Here is a 23,998-nt window from a genome sequence, read left to right on the forward strand (position 1 = left end):
CCATTGACTTCTCTGGGCTTGGAGGTATCTGGGATAGACCATCATACAGTGGAAATGTGTATTGTGGTCTGACAAATCAGTATTCCAGGTCTTTTTTGTAAGAAATCGACAGGCAAGGTCATAAACGAGAAAACAGGCAAAGGATCAACCCTTTGCCTGTTTTCGCATTTATGACCTTGCCTGTCGATTTGGACTGTTTGCTTTTGTGTGTGTTTTATGCACTTTATGTATATATTGCAATGTATTAAAATAAACACTTCTGCACATACATCCGCCTCTCTCGCATACTTGACACTAAGTGATGAAGCATTTCAGAGGTTATTTTGTCCCATTCTTCCTGCAAATAGGTCTTCAGGTGTGCAACAGTACGGAGTTGTCGTTGTCATATTTTTCATTTCAAAATTCTCCACACATTTTCCATTGGGGACAGAGGGGACACACCCTCTTCTTCGTCAGCCATGCCTTTGTAATGTATGGAGAATGTGTTTTTGCATTGTCTTGTTGAACTCTCCCTGGAAAAGATGTCATCTTGAAGGCAGAATATGTTGCTCCAAAATCTCAATGTACTTTTCTGCATTAATGCTCCATCACAGAAGCATAAGCTACCTTTGCTAAGGGCACTGACACAACCCCATACCATGACAGACCCTGGCTTTTGGACTTATTGCTGGTAACAGTCTGGATGGTCCTTTTCGTCTTTGGTCTGGAGCACACAACATCCATTTCTTACAAAAAAGACCTGGAATACTGATTTGTCAGACCACAATACACATTTCCACTGTATGATGGTCTATCCCAGATACCTCCAAGCCCAGAGAAGTCAATGGCGCTTCTGGACTCAGTTAACATAAGGCTTCCTTTTTGCACAGTAAAGTTTTAACTGGCATTTGTGGATGTAACTCTGTATTGCAGTACTTAACAAAGGTCGGTCAAAGTAATCCTGAGCCCGTGTGGTTATATTAGCTAAAGATGAATGATGGGTCTTGATGCAGTGCCATCTGAGGGATTGGAGATCACAGGTGTTCAGATTAGGCTTGGGCCCTTGCCTTTTACGCACTGAAATGCCTCCAGATTCCTTGAATCGTTTAATGATATTATGCACCATAGAGGGTGAAATATCCAGATCCCTTCCTATCTTTCTTTGAAGAACATTATTTTTAAACACATATTACATATAACATTATTTTTACTCACATATGTAATATGTCTTTTCAATCTGGTAAATTTCCAAACAACATGAAAATAGCTAAAGTTATACCTTTATATAAATGTGGAGATAGACACCATTACACAAATTACAGGCCAGTTTCTTTACTCTCTCAGTTCTCCAAGATCCTCGAAAAACTGTTCACAGCAAAACTAGACAACTTCATTGAAAAATATAAACTTTTAGCTGACAGTCAATACGGATTCCGGAAAGACAGATCAACAACCCTGGCATTAATGGAACTTATCGAGAAAATCACAAATGGTATAGACAATAAAAAACATGTTATGGGAATTTTCATAGATCTAAAGAAAGCATTTGATACAATAAATCACAACATTCTATTCAAAAAATTAGAGAGGTATGGTATCAGAGGGGTTGGTTTGGACTGGATGAGGAGCTACTTAAGTAACAGGCAACAATTTGTAAAAATTGGAGATCACACATCTGATTATTTGCCCATAACATGTGGAGTACCGCAAGGGTCTGTCTTAGGTCCTAAACTGTTTATATTGTACATTAATGATTTATGTAATATATCAAGTATAATGAAATGCATATTATTTGCTGATGATACAAACATTTTTTGCGCCAGGGACAATGCACAGCAGCTTATGGAAACAATCACAACTGAAATGAATAAATTAAAAAGGTGGTTTAACATAAACAAATTGTCATTGAATTTGAGTAAAACAAAGATTATGTTATTTGGAAAATATAAGTCGAACCCTCAAGTTGAATTGAAAATTGACAACATAACCATAGAAAGAGTGTATGAAATAAAATTTCTGGGTGTGATTGTTGACCATAAAGTCTGCTGGAAACCGCATATTAATCATGTTAAAGCAAAAATAGCAAAGATTACTGCAATTTTGGGGAAATCAAGATACATTCTGGACTATAAATCACTACATACTCTGTATAATGCACTCATACTTCCATATCTGAGCTACTGTGTGGAGATATGGGGTAATACCTACAAATCTAACCTGCAGCCGTTATGCACATTACAAAAAAGAGCAATAAGAATTGTCAATAATACGGGATATCTTGAGCATACAAACGCATTATTCGTAAAAGCACACACTCTGAAATTCACGGATCTGGTTAAACACAAGACTGCACAAATTATGTATAAAGCAAGACATAACCTTCTTCCGGGTGAGGTACAAAATACGTTTATGGAAAGGCAGGGTGGGTATAACCTGAGATGGGAAATGAATTTTAAGAGAGTAAATGTTAGAACAACTATGAAAAGTATGTGCATAACAGTCTGTGGGATGCAATTGTGGAATGGTCTGGAAAATGAACTCAAAAATAGCACCAACATAAAACTGTTTAAAAAATTATATAAAAACATGTTAATAAAAATATATAAGAATGAGGACAGGCAGGGGCGGCACGGTGGTGTAGTGGTTAGCGCTGTTGCCTCACAGCAAGAAGGTCCTGGGTTCGAGCCCCGGGGCCGGCGAGGACCTTTCTGTGTGGAGTTTGCATGTTCTCCCCGTGTCCGCGTGGGTTTCCTCCGGGTGCTCCGGTTTCCCCCACAGTCCAAAGACATGCAGGTTAGGTTAACTGGTGACTCTAAAATTGACCGTAGGTGTGAATGTGAGTGTGAATGGTTGTCTGTGTCTATGTGTCAGCCCTGTGATGACCTGGCGACTTGTCCAGGGTGTACCCCGCCTTTCGCCCGTAGTCAGCTGGGATAGGCTCCAGCTCACCTGCGACCCTGTAGAAGGATAAAGCGGCTAGAGATAATGAGATGAGATGAGATGAGGAAAGGCAGACTATATAGGTGATGATGAAATTGAGAGTAAGTCTGTGACTGGTCTTCTTGTATTTAGTGTATAGCTATAGGTATATGTATGTACTGTATATATGTATTGTATGTGTGTCTATATGCATAACATAAGTATCTGTATATATGATTTGATTTGGTCGATATTATACCATGTCGGTATGTTTTGGTATGTTGGTATGTTTTCTTTTTTGTTTATTGCTTTTGTTTTCTTTTGTATATATAGTTTATTATGGTGGAAAGTGACATTTGATTAGCGGTGGTATAGAGGGTTAGGATTGGATAAGTTATTACTTCTTCCTAATCCTTTCTGAACATTGTTATGTTATTGCCTTGTGGCTATGCTATTCTGTTTGTTTATGACGATGTTTTGATTATTGCATTTTTTATTTAAATTTTTATTTTTATATCTTTCTTCTTTATTGTTCAGAATAAAGTAATCAATTAATCAATCAATCAATCAATCAATCAAAAAAAATTTTTTTAATAATTTTCTCACATATTTGTTAACAAATAAATGGAGATCCTCTACCCATCTTTGCTTCTCAAAGACTAGGCCTTTCCTGGATACTGATTTTGTACCAAATCATGATTACAATCACCTGTTGATATCAGCTGTTTCCAAATCACATTATTATTAACTGTTTTATCTCATTACAAGCCCTAAATTGCACCCTTTGGCATTATACCTTTGGCATTATGCCTTTTTTTGGAATGTATTGCAAGCCTGAAATGCAGGCATGGATGTATATTAGTCCCAACTTTTTCTGATTTGGGGTTGTACAAGATATACTCGATAATTGTGTGCTTCCAACTTTATGACAACAGTATGAGGAACATCTACTTACAGGTGTGATGGTCAGATGTCCAGAAACGTTTGGCCATAGTGTACTTTGGCTACGCTTTCACGCTTTATCTTACTTCATCGGGAAAAATGACCTCACCTACAACAGTTAACCATTAATTACTTGTTTATTGCAAATAAGTACAGTACATCTCAAGTACTTTGCAAGAGTTCCAGTACTGAACAAGTGTCTGGATTTCTCTAGACAAACAACAGTTTCGTTTCTAATTTATGTTTTCCTTTGATTCAACCTCATAGTTACGATTGAGTTTGAATTGAAAAACTGAAAAATAATCGAGCAGGAGACAAATAATGTAAGGTAATAATGTATACTTTAAAAGACAAACAAACGGCTCACATGATCTCTTATGCAAGTGTTTCCTTAGAGACTGACAGGTAGAGCACTTGTGGTGTACAGAAAGCCAGTAGATGCAGAAGGTGTGAACACCTTGTGTGATGGTTTATGCACTTTGCTTTGACCTTCTTTATGCTTTTCTTCAATTCAGCTGCCTCTTTACAATGTGTAAATTATAAACAATAGTTTTTCATTCACATTTTGTTCCAGGAGAAGCAAATAAATAAATAAATAAATAAATAAATAAATAAATTTTAAAAAGGAGATGTGTTGCTTAATATGTGAATAAATAATGCAACATGAAAGTCAATACAGTTCATCTTTCCCATACTGTATTTTTGTTCTCTTTATCCAAGAGATTTTAATGATAGTAAAATTGAAGTCGATAATCAGTTATATCAGACATATAGATTTTGGATTATTAATGTCTATAGCAGGGGTCATCAAACTACAGCCCGCGGGCTGACTCTGGCTCGCCACCCCCCTTTGACCGGCCCCCCAGCCCCTCACCACTTGAACCGGCCCTATGAGGCAATCCCCAACAGTGGTCATGGCCTATTTTTTTACATTGCTTTTTGGCAAATAATAACATGTCTGCATCTTGTATTTTGTTGATTTTATCAATTAAAATTGATATTTAGTTATAAAATGAACTATTCATATTTTCTGAATTTTCGTCATATGCTCGTGATCAAGCAGTGCTAGGCAGCGCATGCGCAGAGAACTGTCAGTGTTCAGGACAGCAAAATGGCTAGCGGTAAGCGAAAAGTTGACAGAGAGGGCAGTGTTTTTAAAGAACAGTGGACCACCGATTATTTTTTCATTCAGTGTAAGGACCGTGCGGTTTGTCTTGTATGTAAAGAAAGTGTGTCGGTTTTCAAAGAATATAATCTGCGTCGTCACTACAAAACCCGCCACAAAGAGTATGCTAGTTTGCGAGGGCAATCAAGAGAAGACAGGATTCGGAGGATGAAATGCGGACTGGCTGCACAACAGAATGTATTCCTTCGCCAAACCCAGATCAACCAGGCTGCTGTCCGAGCTAGCTATAAGGTAGCTCACCTACTAGCTACTCATGGAAAGCCGTTTACTGATGGGGACTTTGTTAAAGTATGCATGCTTGCTGTGGCCGAGGTGGTGTGTCCCGACAAGAAGGATGCGCTCAACGCGGTGAGTCTCTCCGCACCTGCTATGACCAGGTGAACCGAAGATTTGGGGGACCACGTGTATGACCAGCTGAATGAGAAAGCGTCAGAATTCGAGTTTTTTGCTTTGGCCATGGATGAGAGCAATGACATGCAGGACACAGCACAACTGCTGTGATCTATTGATCTATTGCTCATATTATTATCATTTCATTGTTTTTTTTTAAATGTATTTATTTTATAGGCCTATTTATTTGACCTTTATTAAGTGCTGCACACAATAATCATTAATATTATTAATAATATCAACAGGCCTACCTACAATTTATAATTTTCCACTCACCTTTGCCAGTGTCAATCACCTCAACTAGGCAGATGTTTCTTACCTTGACAGCTTTGATGTTATTTTTATTAGAAAATAAATAAATGGAATATCTGTGGTATTTCAAATTAAAACAAAGTGTGAAGACTCGATTACTACTTTTGCAAACCACTAGTAAAGATAAACAAATATGTGCCAGGAATCAAGTGTTGATATAGTAGTGTGGATATACTAGTGCATTACAAAAAATTAGAATATTGTGAAAAAGTTCAATATTTTACATCAGTTATTTAAGAAAGTGAAAATGTTATATATTATAGACTCATTACAGATAAACTAAAATGTTTCAAGCATTTTTCTATTTTAATTTTAATCAGTATGGCATACAGTACAAAAAAAACATCTCAAAATATTAGGATATTTCCTTTCAAGTTTGAGTAAAACAGTATGAACACAGTGTATCTCTCGGTCTAGTTCAGTACACACAACCACAATCATGGGGAAGACTCCTGACTTGACTGTTGTCCAGAAGATGATCACTGATGCCCTCCACAAGGAGGGTCATTGCTGAAAAGGGTGGCTGGAAAAGGTGCACAAGCAACAGGGATGGCCACAGTCTTGAGAGGACTGTCAAGAAAAGTTGATTCAAGAACTTGGGAGAGCTTCACAAGGAGTGGACTGAGGCTGGTGTCAGTGTATCAAGACCCATCATGAACAGACATCTTCAAGAAAGGGGATACAACTTTTGCATTCCTAATATCAAGCTACTGCTGAGCCAGAGACAATGTCAGAAGTGTCTTATCTGGGCTAAGGAGAGAAAGAAATGGATTGTTGCTCAGTGGTCCAAAGTCCTCTTTTCAGATGAAAGTACATTTTGCATTTAATTTGGAAATCACGGTTCTAGTCTGGAGGAAGAGTGGAGAGGCACAGAATCCAAGGTGTTTGAAGCCCAGTGTGAAGTTTCCACAGTCTGTGATGATTTGGGGTGCCATGTCATTTGCTGGTGTTGGTCCACTGTATTTTATCAAGTCCAAAGTCAACACAGCCATCTACCAGGAGATTTTAGAGCACTTCATGCTTCCATCTGCTGACAAGCTTTTTGGAGATGCTGATTTCCTTTTCCAGCAGGATTTGGCACCTACCCACAGTGCCAAAACTACTACCAAATGGTTTGCTGACCATGATATGACTGTGTTTGATTGGCCAGCCAACTTGCCTGACCTGAACCCCATAGAGAATCTATGGGGTATTGTTAAGAGGAAGATGAGAAACACCCGACCCAAAAATACAGATATGCTGAAGGCCACTATCAAAGCAACCTGGGCTTCAATAACACCTTAGCAGTGCCACAGACTGATCACCTCCATGCCACACCGCATTGATACAGTAATTCATGGTAAAGGAGCCCCAACCAAGTATTGAGTGTATAAATGAATATACTTTTCAGAAGTTGGACATTTCTGTATTGTAAATCCTTTTTTTGATTGATCTTAGGGAATATTCTAATAATTTGAGACACTGGATTTCTGATTTTCATGAGTTATAAGCCATAATCATCAAAAATAAAACAAAAAAGGCTTTAAATATTTCATTTTACATGTAATGAATATAGAATATATGAAAGTTTACCTTTTTGAATTAAATTATGAAAAAAAGGAACTTTTTCATGGTATTCTAATTTTTTGAGATGCACTAGTAGTAGTGCGGATGGCCGTGCCAGGCTAATAATCTCTACTACACAATGAGGCCTGCTGGTGGTCATATTTGTCTGGGTCATACAATTCTATGTTATATAGCTGACCCGACCCCGGCCCCCCATCACAGTCAGGAACGACAATGTGGCCCCCAGAGAAAAAAGTTTGGTGACCCCTGGTGTAAACAGTATGTTGGAGGCAAAACAAGAACGAGAACTAGAAACAGGAGTCGAGAAACCATGAAAACCACAAACACGGGACTAAAGGCTCGGTAATGTGCACTGAACGTAGCGTAATACTTTGCATTGCCTTAGCATCAGCGCAGTCCTTAAATAGCCTGTCGCATAGTTCTCTAATTGAATTCAGGTGCTCCTTGTTCACGGCGCGTGTGCTGGAGCTCACTCGGCGTGTGCGCAGCCTGAGGCGGGCCTTCAGGTGCACACGCCACAGCGCGCAGGACTGACACTTGGTGTCTTCAGTCCCTAAATATCTTTTAAGTGTTGCGAGAAGGAATGGTGACATTACAAAGTGGTAAATGCTTTACCATCCCAACTTTTTTTTGAAATGTGTTGCAAGAATCAAAACTGAAATGTGTTTATTTTGAAAAAAAATAATTAATGAGGTAAAACATCAAATAACGTGCTGCTGTATTGTTTTGAGTCCAATACAGGTCAAAGAATATTTACATACCATCCCAACATTTTCTGATTTGAGGTTGTATGCTGTATCATCAAGAATTTCCTTCACTGGAACTAAAAAGCCCCAAACCTGTTTCATCATGGCAATGCCCCTGTGCACAAATCAAGCTCTATAAAGATTTTGTGTGCTAAGGCTGATGTGAAAGTACTCAAATGGCTTGATCCCTGACCTTAACCCTTCTGAACAACTTTAGGATAAAAATCCGAACGCTGACTGTGCACCAGGCCTTCTCACTTGATATCAGCACCTGACCTCACTAATCCTCTTGTGGGTGAATGAGCACGAATTCCCACAGCCACACCCCAAATTCGAGTGTAAATCCTTCCTAAAAGAGTGGAGGTGAAGGACCAACTCTGTGTTAATGTCTATGGCTATGGACTGGGCATGTGTAGATGTAATGGTCAGATGTCCACATACTCTTGGACATATAGTGTATTTGGATTTTAAGAAAAAGAAAAAAGAAGGGGAAAAAAAAGCAACAACAACAGGATAAAAAAAACCCAACCAGGCTCAGCTTGGAGGCTTACATTTTTGACAATGTTCCTTCCTTGTTTTGAACTTGGTATGGGTAATATTTGCCTTTAAAAACATAATTAAAATTATGATTTTTATATAAATTCAGAAACTGATATACAATTCTAAAGAAATTCAAAATTCAAATACAGAATTTATGTCAATTAGACCAAACATGAACCATCTGGGAATCCAAAGGAAAAAAATAGATGCTTTCAAAGCACTCAAGCAAATAAAAAGGTCGATGATGTTAAACACTCAATGTTCTCACTAGTTAAGTTACACTAATGTTAGCTTCCTGGCAAACGTTCACTATTTAACAAAGATGGGTGTTTAACAGGAATTTAGCTATTTAAGTAGCAAAACAGATGCATTTACCTCATTATACCAGCCTTACACCAAGCAACCTTTCAAGGGATTTCACCGTCACAAAGTGTCATAATAAAATCATGAGTTTTGCTAGAGTTGTGGTGCACTCCTGTCATCTTGATCATTTGGTGGAACGTGGTTAGGATAGCTGTCTTAAATCAGTCTTTTTCTCATCTTGATGTTCTGAGAAAATCAACCATATTTAATATTATCATACTTTTTAGTCTTGGTTCATGCAAATAGTGATATGGACATTGTCAAAAACCAATAGGTGAGCTCTCTGCAGCACCAAACAGGAAGCAGCAAAGCAGGTACAGGAACATCTCTCAAAAGGAATCTAGTTTCTTCTTCATCATCATCATCATCATCATCATCTGATATCTGGCAGGCCGATGACTTGCAGAGGTATCTTTGCCCAGGCCTGCCTGTCGGCCATAGCCATCTTAACGTGGTCACTCGATGGGCCTGTGTCCTTTTCAAGTACCATCAATCAGTGATAGATCCAGACCAATGCAACCGATGCATGTGCATCAGTCAGAAATATATGTGCACCACTTGGCATCAGTCATGAGGCATTTGTTTACTTTAGCGCTAGCCGGCTACATGAACTGTAGCTACACTCAATCAACAGATGAGTGGTTCAGGATCCGACCACCTGTGGTAAGCGGTGATGCTTACCTGACCTAATTCCCTGTATTCTCATGATGCTTTGTATAATGTGACCTGAGACAAAGAATCTAGGTCAAACCAATAAAATGCTCCAGAAAGAGGTCGAAATTTGAAATTCATCGCAAATAACAGGCCGAGCCACGATCGTGGTGGGCCGTGCCTGGACTGCTTCGAAAGATCTTGGGGAGAGGGAGGTGCCTGTAAAGTTTGGTGGGGCTAGGACTATTGGTGGCTGAGTTACAAATTTTTAAATCCCAGAATGCGCATGCAACTGGAGCCAGGACTCATATTAAAGTTTTCAGCGAGCCGCGCTTGCGCAGGGCTTCAGAAGCGAATAGCGAGCCGAACCCCAGTCATAGTGGGCCAAGCATGGGCTGTTTCGAAAGGTCTTGGGGAGAGGGAGGTGCCTGTAAAGTTTGGCAGGGCTAGGACTATTGGTGGCTGAGTTATGAATTTTTAAATCCCGGTATGCGTGCATGGCTGGAGCCAGGACTCATATTAAAGTTTTCAGCGAGCCGCGCTTGTTGCGAATAGCAGGCTGAGCTGTGGTCATAGCAGGCCAAGGCTGCTTTCTTCAGAAAGGGCTCGGCATGTTCTGCGCCCCTGTGAAAATCCATAGTGATCTGGTAAAATGTGTGAAAATATTTCTGCAAATGTGCATCTGTCAGATTCTTGGGCTGGATCCATCCCTACATCAATCTAGTTCCAGTGTTACAAATAGTCCCCCTGTAAGATCCCCAGTCCTTGCAAAATCATATTGATTAAAATTTTCCCATGATACTTTTGAAAAAAGTATTAAGTGAAGAAAATTTTATTCCTAAAAAACACAACACTTGTTTTCCTATTATCTGCTAACTTAAAGGTTGTGACTACAAAGTTGAATTCTGGGCAAAATGTTCTATTTCTATTGCTGTTGAAGTTTCAAGATGTTTTGCTGCTGCACACATCGTGTATCCTATGTGTAAATGTTTTGCCGAAATAAAAAGCGTCCTGTATTTTACGACTCTGGAGATTGCTGAAGCAAATGAACAACAATATCACGTGACCACCGTGGGGCGTGTTTGACCTACTTTTAACCAAAATAAGTCAGCATGGGCAAACATGGTGGACTAGGCAGCTAAACGCCAGCGGAAAAGAAAAGGAAAGCCTGCCCAGTGAGTGCAACTGAAAGTTAGAGCAAGGTTAGATGATGTCATTTTTTCTGGACAGATAACTAAATCATTCTAGCTAGTGCTTAGCTAGCTTAGCCTTAGAATGCATGGGCTCGACTCCACAGTTGCGAGTATGGAATTATATTATACACTTAATGTTTTAATCTTACAGAGAAAAAAATAACACAGTAGCAGTAAAAGAGAAAAGATATATTCGTCTTTTGTTTCATGGATCTATTCACAAATCTCATCTCATCTCATTATCTCAAGCCGCTTTATCCTTCTACAGGGTCGCAGGCAAGCTGGAGCCTATCCCAGCTGACTACGGGCGAAAGGCGGGGTACACCCTGGACAAGTCGCCAGGTCATCACAGGGCTGACACATAGACACAGACAACCATTCACACTCACATTCACACCTACGGTCAATTTAGAGTCACCAGTTAACCTAACCTGCATGTCTTTGGACTGTGGGGGAAACCGGAGCACCCGGAGGAAACCCACGCGGACACGGGGAGAACATGCAAACTCCACACAGAAAGGCCCTCGCCGGCCACGGGGCTCGAACCCAGGACCTTCTTGCTGTGAGGCGACAGCGCTAACCACTACACCACCGTGCCGCCCCTATTCACAAATGTCAACCACAAATTACATAACTACGACTCAAAACTCTCTAAGGTCGATGCAGAGTCATGATGTTTTCCCCGCGTCACCATCTTGGTGTGACACAATTCCATAGTTATGTTAATTAGTTAAAGTTCTTCACGTTTGGTTGTTTCTCCAGGGCCGTACTGTTTACCTCAAGAGGGAGGATATTCTGTCCCAAAACAGACAATGATCCCAAAATGATCACATCTCGTCTGCATGATATTGTTCTTGTGGGACATAGGAATATGCCATGGACAATAAAAAAAAACTTAAAAATTTCGGATAACTTTGTAGTCAGTGCCTTTAAATATTTCTTTTGTTAAATGAAAGATATAATTTTGTACAATTTTCTTAATAACCAACACTATTTATTCACAAATATAATAGCATATTAACTAAAAAAATATTCATTTTATTAGTGGTTAGCACTGTCGGATCACAGCAAGAAGGTCCTGGGTTCGAGCCCAGCGGCCAATGAGGGCCTTTCTGTGTGGAGTTTGCATGTTCTCCCCGTGTCCGCGTGGGTTTCCTCCGGGTGCTCCGGTTTCCCCCACAGTCCAAAGACATGCAGGTTAGGTTAACTGGTGACTCTAAATTGACCGTAGGTGTGAATGTGAGTGTGAATGGCTGTCTGTGTCTGTGTGTCAGCCCTGTGATGACCTGGCGACTTGTCCAGGGTGTACCCCGCCTTTCGCCCGTAGTCAGCTGGGATAGGCTCCAGCTTGCCTGCGACCCTGTAGAACAGGATAAGCATCTACAGATAATGGATGGATGGATGGAAAAAGTTACTCACAAGTAGGCCTTTTCTTAATAACCATTTATGAATATTTGTGAAGGTTGGAGTCAGGCTTAAACAGAAAACAACCCTCTGCTGCGCCCTCTGCTGTCGAAATAATGCAATTATAGCTCGGAAAAACTAAGATTATGCAGAAAATGCTTCTGAAATAAATAGTCAAACTGAACTAATTCGGGGTCGCTGGGAACTCTGAAGGAAACAGATTCTGAAAAATTGTACATCAGTGTCATTTGAGCTACTTCACAGTAGATTCAAATTATTTGCTCAATTTGAATCATTATCAATTTGTACTGTGTACATGTCTGCTGTAAATCTCTCTTTCTCTCGCTCTCTCTCTGATGTCTCCAGGTGCAGGTTGCACCTCAGGATGTGAGATGTTTCAGCATGACCACAGTGAAGTGCTACCATGAAAGTTGTTACTCACTCAAATATTCACAGCATTGTTGGAGGATCTGTGTGCTCCTTCTTGCAATGGGACTGAAGCGATGAAGTCTTCTGGTATGAAATGATAATGTTCAATAAATTGTGTGTATGGGAAACTTGGGTTTGAATTTTATGCAGGGAGGGAGGGAGGGAGAGAGAGAGAGAGGGACAAGTGGCAGCTGTCTTTTTTGGGCCTTCTTGGTTTTTCTTTTTTCTTTCTTTTTTTCTGTTTTTTTTAAAGGGCACTGCACCTTGCGTTTCATTCATCCAGATACTTTCCTTACACTACTGATTGCTGACTATACATACTGACCTGGGCGGCACGGTGGTGTAGTGGTTAGCGCTGTCGCCTCACAGCAAGAAGATCCGGGTTCGAGCCCCGTGGCCGGCGAGGGCCTTTCTGTGCGGAATTTGCATGTTCTCCCCGTGTCCATGTGGGTTTCCTCTGGGTGCTCTGGTTTCCCCCACAGTTCAAAGACATGCAGGTTAGGTTAACTGGTGACTCTAAATTGACCGTAGGTGTGAATGTGAGTGTGAATGGTTGTCTGTGTGTCAGCCCTGTGATGACCTGGCGACTTGTCCAGGGTGTACCCTGCCTTTCGCCCGTAGTCAGCTGGGATAGGCTCCAGCTTGCCTGCGACCCTGTAGAACAGGATAAAGCGGCTAGAGATAATGAGATGAGATGAGACATACTGACCCATTTGCTTATTTTGTTTGCCTTTAATTCTTTCTTCAGTTTAAGTTTTGCTTATTCTAATAAATCCTTGAATTTTCTAATTTAAAAACCTGTGTCCTCCTCTTTTGTTACAGTCTTGAGCCGGGTCGTAACAGAATAGGGGTGCATCCACTTTAGTTCCTTCTTGATTAGTTTGGCTGAATAACTGGTAAGTGATTGGAATTGGTTAAATTGTTGGGTGCTTATTATTGTTGAAGCATGACTTGGTTTTGACTTTTGCCTGGTCTGTTGCTGATTATCACACCAAAATTGTTTTTTGATGTTTATGAAAGGGATCATTTCCATGTTGTCACACACTCATTCACATATCATTACAGTGGCACCTGTCAAGGGATGGGATATATTATTAGGCAGCAAGAGAACAGTCAGTTCTCAAAGTTGATGTGTTGGAAGCAGGAAAAATGGGCAAGCATAAGGATCTGAGCAACTTTGACAAAGGCCAAATTATGATGGCTAGATGACTGGGTCTGAGCATCTCCAAAATGGCACATCTTGTGGGTTGTTTCCAGCATGCAGTGGTTAGTACCTACCAAAAGTGGCCCAAGGAAAGGAAGGACAACTGGTGAACTGGTGACAGGGTCATGGGTGTCGCAAGGTCATTGATTCACATGGGGCACAAAAGCGAGCCCATATGGTCCAATCCCACAGAAGAGCTACTGTAGCACAAACTGCTGAAAAAGTTAATGTTGGCTCAGACAGAAAGGTGTCAGCATTAACTTTTTCAGCAGTGTGTGCTACAGTAGCTCTTCTGTGGGATTGGATCATATGGGCTAGCCTTCATTTCCCAAGCAAATCAATGACCCTTGGCTGAAAACTTTTCCAAAAAAAAAAAAGGAAAATCAATGAATGATAACCAGGCTACTTAGCACAGATATATTACACAAAGTACAAGATTAAATACTGCTAATCACTGCTAATCACTGTCTCGCTAGATATCAATGGTCTGAAGAGATTTCTCTTTTACAGGTACAGATATTGGGACCCTCCGTAGTAACTCTGGTGGAGCGGAGTCTGTCAATACTCATGTATGCAGTTATCACTTTATGAAAGGTAAAGTTAAATTCTTTGTGCTACCTGCAGTATATAGCTATCTAAAACAGACAAAAAATACAGACCAGGGTGGTAATATCGCACGAAATACAGCTAGCTATATCTGCAATATTATTACCTGGTTTTAGCTAGCTAGCTACTTAACTACCAGGAGATTTATCTTTAGTGATGCTAGCTACCTATCACCATATACTAATTCAGTAGTTATTAAACAACGTGAAGCTACTGTTAATGTAAAGGGTTAAAAATTTATACAGGAATAAAGAATGGAATTAAAAGACATTACAGTTAATTATGGGACTAGGGCACAGTTCATGACTAAAATAAGTTGTGTGTTTAAAAACAGACACCCATATATATTTTTTTACATTTTATTTTTATTGTCTCCTAAGCAGTGACTAAAGACCAATTTCATTGTGCTATACTTGTTACACTTGCGATATTAAACAGGTTGTTAGATGGCGCGTTTGCTGCATGGTATAGAATAATATCACACACACACATGGAGGAAGAATAAGTTCTCCTGCCATGAAGTTAAAACCAGCTGAACGTGTGTCTCTTCTATTCTGTATCACAGGTTGGTAAATATCCCTTAAAAATAGTGCACATGCTAGATTTTAAGAGTGGAACATGCACCTTATGAGGTCGTTTGTACATGTTGGTCAATGAAACGTTTTGTTAGAAAATCTTCTGTAAATCGTGATAAATGGGCTATATGCTAACTTGCTAATGCTAGCGGACTTGTAGAGTATGGGTTAGTGTGTATGGGGAAATTTAACTCAAAACTACAGAGAATTCATTAAATGCACTTAATTCATTAGCCGTACAGCAGGTTTGTCACTGGCCCAGGTACCCCTAGGCCTGAGGCCGGCAACAACTGGGGGCTCGTCCAGGATGAGCGGATCTCGGTGGACCGGCACTCGTCATCCCAGAACTGGGAGATCCTGATTTCCTGTTTTCTGAGCTGACTAATGAAGCAACAGACTCCAGATCCAGAGATGGCTGCTTTACGAGACCTGCGATAGAACATCCAGCAACATCTTCATCAGCTGGCCAGTTCTGCCAACAGAGACCTACTCTACAAGCTTGCAGTATCATGCCAAGACGAGGTGGAAGAAGATTTGCCAGGTGTGGAATCGACCAAAGTGGAACTCTTTGACTTTATTGTTGACTTTTTGAGAAGTAAACAACTGAAGAGTCTTGTGGACTAAGGAATGGCTCACCTGCTTGTCTTTCGTGACCTCACTGATGAACTGCAATTGCCACTGACAGTTGACGGACATGGCCAAGTACCTGATGAAGATGACAATGATTCCCAGTCAGAGACTGAACCAGCATTGGTAACAGCAGTAACGAGTAAGACAGCACTAACACCAGTGGTTGCTAATCAGGTAATTGGTTTGGTAAAATTAACTGATGTTACAACATTACTGCCTTGTAGAGAATTCAAAATACACAGTGGACAGATTTCTGACTCAGGTTCTGATGTTAGCTACAGCTCATTGTGTAAACAGATTGATGAGGAGCTTTTCACAGAGGCAGAGGTGAGTCGTACTGTCCTTAAGATAATCAAGCCTGGTACTTTCAGAGATATGCTGATGACCAAAAATGGGTTAACTGTAGCTGAGCTCAAGCATTTCCTCAGAGCACACTTACGAGATAAGAGTAGTGCAGAGCTATTTCAGGAGCTTAGCAATACAAAACAAAAGGACAGAGAAAGTCCACAACAGTTCATGTACCAGTTAATGGGGCTAAAACAGAGTACTGTTTGCTTCCCAACAAGGCAGCTCACACTGTAAAAAAAAAAAAAAATTAGTCAAGCCAACTTAAAAATGTAACGCAACCTGCTGCCAAAGGATTTTGAGTAAACTCAACTCCGGGCCAAATAGTTGTGCTGACTTGCTCTTTTAAGTCGACACAGATGAGTATTTTATGTTGACCTTACTTTATTTAGCAAGTTCAGTGCATTCAAATTGTGATGTTGAAATAAATTGAAATAATCATTCCAACTAACTTGGAAAAGCAAGTTGGCACAAAAAACATTGTTATCCTAAATTATTCTTTTTTAAAGATTTTTTGGGGGCTTTTTCCACCTTTATTGGCTAGGGCAGTGTAGAGACAGGAAATGAGCAGGAGAGAGACGGGGAGGGATTGGGAAATGACCAGGTTGGAATCAAACCTGGGTCCCTGGATTTATGGTATGGCACCTTATCCACCTGAGCCACGACGCCCTATATTATTCTTTTAAGTTCACATAGAAGAGTATTTTATGTTGACTTGACTTTAGAAGTTCAGTCCAACAAATTGTTTAGTTGAAATAAATTGAAATAATAATGCCAATTAACTTAGAAGAGCAAGTTGGCACATCATGGTTCTAAGTTGAGTTTACTCAAAATCCTTTGGCAGCAGGTTGCGTTACATTTTTAAGTTGGCTTGACTGTTTGTTTGTTTTTTACAATGATTTAGTGTGCATTACATTTTTTAGTTAACACAAACCTCTCAACACTTAAGTTCTACTTCACTTTGCCTATTATTACACAAACAGAAACAAATACCGACATACAAGGAGGGAATTCCCTGGCCTCTGTTGAGGAAAGCTTAGTCTAGACTCCTATACAACGTCTCATGTCAGTTTCCACGGACTTCTCACTCCACCCGACCGTTGAAACTTTTGAACTTGTGAAGTGCGCATGCACAGTGGCATCGGTTAAGGGGCGTCAATCAGCACTTGAATATATAAGTTCACTTAATTTTCCAATTCCTATGAACTTGTGGCGAAGGAACGGCGTCTCAACTATGTTTTTTTAGTTACTTGAACAATTAGAAGGGAAATTTGTTCATTCAACTTAGAATCCTTTTTTCACTCAACAATTTTGCAAGTTACATTTTTTACAGTGCAGAGTTTCAGTATGATAGCAAACTTGTCCATGGAGTTTTTCTTCACTCACTGTATCAGGGGTTAAGTGAGAAATATGCATATTTGAGGCGAGACCTTAAACCTCTCATTATCAACCCAAGTGTAGACTAACTGATGATTTTATCTTAGAGATAATGACAAAATCAGTTAGGGAAGAGGTTGAGAGACAGGCATGCCTAGCTCAGACACACAAAACAAAACCAGTCACAGTCAATGCCACGCAACAAGGGGAGAAACGGCATGCAGACCAGCCTCCTGCTGAAGTTCAAGCCAGTGTTCTTCAAACTCAAGCTGAAGTCCAGGCAAACCACACAGCTATACATGAACTGACAGCACATGTTTTAGCCTTAGCAAAAACTACTGAGAAGGCTCTTACCCCTATGGTCAATACTGCAGAGTCACTACAAGCCAACTCAGTAAGTACCGTGCAACCATCCAAATCTGCCACAAGGGGAAGATGCAAGTCATGTGTAGACTGAGGGACTGCAAGCTGCAACCACTGTTTCAAGTGTGGCTGGGAAGGCAGTGGCGGCTGCTGGTTTTTAAAACAGGGGAAGCCCATTTTACGCATTCATCGTAAAACCTGTAGGCCGGATATCAAAGCATAGAAAGGTGTGCCCCATTAGCATAGTGAACTAGACAACCCTACCTAGTGGCAGGAAGTATTTTTGCTTGTACATTTCATGCTATAGTCTGGCTTGCCAGGCTAGTGCCTCATATCCTTAATCAAAAATATCAAACATCCAAAAATCACTGGCTATTCAACGAAGAGCCTTGAACATCATACCCTGATATGCAACACAGAGTCTTTAACACAACACCCAGCTGTGCAACACATCCTTGAACATCTTCTGCAACACAGTCTGGAAATTCATAACCAGGTAGGCTACGCAACACACAGAACCTTGAATATTATACCCAGGTATAACCTATAACACAGAGCCCACCATTCTCTTAACATTACTGAACAATATACACACTTCAGATTCATGAACATTATATGATGCACACTATTTATACACAAATTCTGCCCTCCGCTCCTTTTCCAGAAAATGGTCTGTGACCCTGTCATACTAGCTGGTTTTGCTTTCCAGAGACTTCACCAATTTCTGTTAGCAGCTAGCACTGCAGATCCCAATAAGGCTCAAGCTAGCCTACAACCAGATTGAACTACAAATGAAATAAACGAGTGAATTCACGAATGATCAAACTGATAGAATGGATGAAAGTTAACGGAGCACAACGAGTAATATTTACATTTATTTACAGAGTAATGTACAGAGACATCAATGAGAAGAAACGTTTATATGAAAAGAAATTCGGACAGCACTTTGGCACACGACTACACTTTCTCGACATCCGCTAGGGACTGACTGATCATACTTCCGTGTTCCTCGCCGACAGAGCCCGCCCTCCTCATGTCTTTCAAACACTACCTCCAATAATCCTTCATCAGCCCGGCTTCTTGTCCCTCCCACTGTCTCGTTTAGTCCCAGAGAAGCCCGGCTTCCCTGGAAGTGACGATTTTGTCGATTTTAACCAATAACAACTAGCCGAAATTGGCTATTCAGAGCCCTCTCATAGACTGCAACGGAAACCCGGCTGCCAGCCATAGAGCCCATTGAAATAAGAAAGGTTACAGTGTGTTGCCAGATTGGGAGGTTTTAAGTGCATTTTGGCGGGCTTTGAACATATTTTGGCTGGAGAACGTCAGCAGTATCTGGCAATGCTGGTTACAGCCTGGCAGCAAAGGTGATTCTCGTAGCGAACTGCAAGTTCGTCAGACATCACTCAAATAAGTTACAGGATAGTTATGAATATAAATACAATCTTGGGCATATATTATTGTGGCAGTGGGGGCGTGGTCAAGCGCCGGTCTGTGACAGGAGGGCGGAGTCAGGGAAGGTGAGTGGCAGAATCGCTACACCTGATGGCAATTAACCTGTGTTTGTGTGTCTTCCCAGTAACCGCGCCCTATTTAAGGAGGCAGAGGGAGAGCTTCCCCGGACGAGACTGCAGTGTGTGTGTGGAGTTTTGCGCGCAGGTCCATAACGTACTGGATTTCATTTTTACTTTGTGAAGGTCCCTCCTCCCAATTTTCCCGCAGCACATCTAGGATGCCGCGAGGCTTACGCCCGTATAATAATTCGAACGGGAAGAACCCTGTGGAGGCTTGGGGGACCTCTCGCACTGAGAACAGCAAGGGTTCGAGCCACTTATCCCAATTACGTGCGTCCTCACTCACAAATTTTTTAATAATATTTTTGAGGGTGCGGTTGAACCGTTCTACTAAACCGTCCATTTGTGGGTGATACACACTGGTGCGGATCGGCTTAATCCACAACAACCCATACAGTTCGTTCAGTGTACGTGACATAAACGAGGTGCCTTGATCAGTCAGAATCTCTTTCGGGATTCCAACTCGGGAGATGACGCGGAAGAGTGCCTCTGCAATACTGCATGCTGAGATATTGCGCAGAGGCACTGCTTCTGGGTATCGCGTTGCATAGTCCACCAGAACTAATATAAAGCGGTACCCTCGTGCTGACCGATCTAATGGCCCGACGAGATCCATCCCAATTCTCTCAAATGGGGTCTCGATTAACGGTAGAGGGCACAAAGGCGCTTTTGGAATGGCCGCTGGATTTACTAACTGGCATTCGCGGCATGCCGTACACCACCTACGGACATCACCGCGAATTCCCGGCCAATAGAATCGGGCCATTATTCGGGCTAGTGTTTTATCCTGCCCCAAGTGTCCAGCCATGGGATTAAAGTGAGCCACCTGGAATACCAATTCCCGGCGGCTCTTCGGAATTAAAAGCTGCGTGACTCGCTCTTTAGTTTGAGTGTCCTGTGTCACTCGGTATAATCTATCCTTCATAATCGCGAAGTAGGGGAAGGACGGGGTGGCGTTCGGCTGGAGCGTTTGACCATCGATTACTCTCACTTGGTCAAACACATGCCGCAGAGTCTCGTCTCGCGACTGCTCTAATGGGAAATCCGCGAGGGATTCCCCAATAGAGAGAGGAGGAGCCGGTGGCTCCTCACTCTGACGCGGAGATGAAGTAGACGGCTCTGTGACAGCTGCTCCCGCCAAAGCGACACCGGGACCTCCCCCTGTCAAATGGCAGGACCCACTCTCTACTAGGCGCATCATTAAACCCCGAAATCCTGGCCAATCAGTCCCCAAAATTAAAGAGTGGGTAAGGCGAGGATTAACCGCCGCCTTCACTATAAATTTTTCCCCTCGAAAATAATGTGGACTGACACCAAAGGGTAGCGGTGAACATCCCCGTGCACACACAACACCTTCACCCCTTGTGCTCCCCCCAATGCCTCGTTTTGAACCAGGCTTTGGCGAATTGAGGTCTGATTACAACCAGAATCCACGAACGCCTGATATGTGGCCCCTTGGATACTCACCGGTATGCCATATGCTCCGGCCCGATCGAGGGCGGCCTCTGGCGCGTCGGGGATCCGAACCACCACGCCCACTTCCATTGCTGTGCACTGCTGTTGAATGTGGCCCGGCTCCCCGCAGCGCCAGCAAACCGGCGCAGGCTTTCCCTCTGCCCCGGTGATCTGGGGCTCACTCACCTGAGGTGGGGGAGAGACAGACACAGAAGGGAGAAACGGGAGGGCACCACGGGTGCGGCGGGCCGGCTGGGGTGGTGCCAGCCCCCGCCTCCACGGTGGGGGAATGGGGCAAGGATGGGACACAGGAGGAGGGGGAGAGAGAGAGAGAGAGAGAAGAGGAGAGAAGAGAAGCTGCCATCTGCTGTCCTGCCGCCGGGACAGCCGCCAGATGATCCTCCTCCAGCTCGACTGCCTGATCCAGCGACGCCGGGCAGTGGCACTGGACCCACTCCGCGGTTCCGGCTGGTAAGCGGGCGATGAACTGTTCCAGTACCACCTGGTTGACGATTCCCTCGGCGTCGTGATCATTGGCCCTCAACCACCGCCAGCAGGCGTCCCGGAGCTGCTGGCCGAACGCGAACGGCCGGCCAACTTCCTCCAATCTCAGCGCGCGGAAGCGCTGGCACTGTTGTTCCGGTGTGCGCCCCACGCGCTGGAGGACGGCCCGGCGGAGGTTCGCGTAGGCCAGCCAGCGGTCGGCGGGGAGCTGTAGCACGGCCAGCTGTGCCTCTCCCGTTAGCAGGGGGAGGAGGCGCGCCACGCGCCGCTCCATCGGCCACCCCGAGGCTTCGGTGACCTGTTCGAACAACGTGAGGAACGCCTCGGGGTCGTCCTGCGGGCCCATCTTGGTGACAGTGAGGGGAGACGGGCCCGCAGCCGGAGCGCTGGTGGACCCCGCCGACGCGAGGAGATGCCGGAACGCCTCGCGATCTTCCTGCTGGGCCAGCACCAGGGCTTCGAAGCGCCGCTCTTGTTCCTTTTGGAGTGTGACGAGCGCCTGGTGCTGGCTTTGCTGAGCCGTGGCGAGGGCGTGGACCAGGTCGGCGAACGGGGAGGATTCCATGGGGCTGCTGAGTTGGTGCTCCACTGTCCCGGGTTTCAGCACCACTGTGGTAAGTCCCCTATGGGTGGGTGGAGCACAGAGGACTGCAGGACAGAGATCAGGATTCAATTCAGGCTTTATTGCCACACTTTTCAGTAGACAATTTCAAACAGGAGACAGAGACAAACACACACACACTGCAGTCTCGTCCGGGGAAGCTCTCCCTCTGCCTCCTTAAATAGGGCGCAGTTACTGGGAAGACACACAAACACAGGTTAATTGCCGTCAGGTGTCGCGATTCTGCCACTCACCTTCCCTGACTCCGCCCTCCTGTCACAGACCGGTGCTTGACCATGCCCCCACTGCCACAATTATGTTATGCAAGTTATTGTTTTAATGAGAATTCAACGTCATAGATGGCGCAGTTTGGGGAGAGAATTTTAGGGGAAGCTCGGCTTCCCTTGTTGTCTCTGAGAAATCGCCCCTGCAGGAAGGGCACCAAGCTGTCAGCTGCCTGTCAAAGACTAAGCCTGCGGGAAACTGTGACTAAGCAGTTACTAAAGACCAATTTCATTGTGCTATACTTGTTACACTTGTGATATTAAACAGGTTGTTAGATGGCGCATTATGCTGTGTGGTATAGAATATCACACACTGACAGAGGAAGAATAAATTCTCCTGTAATGAAGTTAACACCAGCTGAATGTGTGTCTCTTCTATTCTGTATCACAGGTTGGTAAATATCCCTTAAAAATAGTGCACATGCTAGATTTTAAGAGTGGAACATGCACCTTATGAGGTCGTTTGTACATGTTGGTCAATGAAACATTTTGTTAGAAAATCTGTAAATCATGATAAAGGGGCTATATGCTAACTTGCTAATGCTAGTAGATTTGTAGAGTATGGGTTAGTGTGTATGAGGAAATTTAACTCAAAACTACAGAGAATTCATTAAATGCACTTAATTCATTAGCCGTACAGCAGGTTTGTCACTGGCCCAGATACCCCTAGGCCTGAGGCCGGCAACATTAACCCTCTTTGCCGTCATCATTAGGTGTTTCTTCTGTAGCATTTCAGGATCGATTAACAAGATATCACTCCACTATTTATTTCATAGCAGAGCTCCATACTCAAGAGAATATGGTAATACATCGACCTGATTTTTGATGGCTTTGGCAACTGTACAACATTTGTATGATGTATGTGTACCACCACATGGAACTCAATTGTAAGTGCAAGGCAACATATCTCAAACACTTGACCATCGAACAACAAAATTTGTATCTTTATTTACATAAAGATAGATGGGTTTTTATCCAGCACTTATGTTTAATTTGCTTTTTAAAAAAATAATGTGGGATTATTTACTAACACTGTAGCAGCCTGTAGCATTAAGAACAACAGCAGAGAGTCTCTGATGGGTTCATATGTTTTATTCCTCTTGAACACGAGTATAGCATCGAACATGGGACATCAAGCCCCGTACACCGTGAAAACTAAAAAAACTATTAATGTAGCATGGTTGTAAACAAATGCACAATTTTGCAGGGTAATACTTACAGACTATGCTCTGAACATTACACACCTTGTTCCGCTCAACCAAGGACCAACCAAACCTCTACAAGTTAGCCAAACGTGCCCCATTAGCATCTGCGCTCAAAGTCTTGTACTAAACCACAGTTCAACCAATGCACTGAACACAAACAAAAACCCCTCAATAAACACCGCACACAAACTTTACATTGTGTATGAATGACATATCAGGACAACAGACAGCAAAGCTTTATAACATACTGTGCTAAACTTCTGACGGAGGCACATGGTGAATATAAACACAGAAGCGAGCGTCTGTAGAATAACATATCCACCTTCTTGGGCTGACAGCTCTGCCCGGAACATGAATGAGTGACAGCTTTAGCTGCTACTTACACACACATTTTACATTCATTGGGAGCACTGCTTTTAGATAGTGTCTAAATATATATACTTTAGGCTGCCTAAGTTAAAATAGAAGTTAAAAAAAAATACTCACAAACAAGATGGCAGTTCAGTGCTGCTTTGGCTCAGAGTTTGTGGACCCAGCTCCACACTAAATAGTTGTAAGCCTCTAAATTCTTGTACGACTTCATCTGGCTAGTCATGTAGTAGGACGTCTGGAGTATGAGGTTATTTGTAATGTTGATCACCACCTCACTGAGCAA

The 23,998-nt window shown here is 42.5% G+C and overlaps 1 protein-coding gene across 1 annotated transcript in view; it reads right to left on the reverse strand.

The window, feature by feature from the left end:
• Window positions 1-14,807: 14,807 nt before the first annotated feature.
• Window positions 14,808-23,998, reverse strand: part of LOC132876098 (uncharacterized) — a 50,050-nt gene continuing 40,859 nt past the window's right edge. The window contains exons 6-7 of the mRNA XM_060913358.1: window positions 15,642-15,711; window positions 14,808-15,434 (exon numbers count right to left, since the gene is read on the reverse strand). Coding sequence (XP_060769341.1) covers window positions 15,236-15,434; window positions 15,642-15,711 — 269 coding nt within the window. The 3' untranslated portion in view covers window positions 14,808-15,235. The remainder of the gene's footprint in view (window positions 15,435-15,641; window positions 15,712-23,998) is intronic.

The sequence above is a fragment of the Neoarius graeffei genome, chromosome 28 (genome assembly GCF_027579695.1).
Source record: "Neoarius graeffei isolate fNeoGra1 chromosome 28, fNeoGra1.pri, whole genome shotgun sequence".
NCBI classification, from domain to species: domain Eukaryota; kingdom Metazoa; phylum Chordata; class Actinopteri; order Siluriformes; family Ariidae; genus Neoarius; species Neoarius graeffei.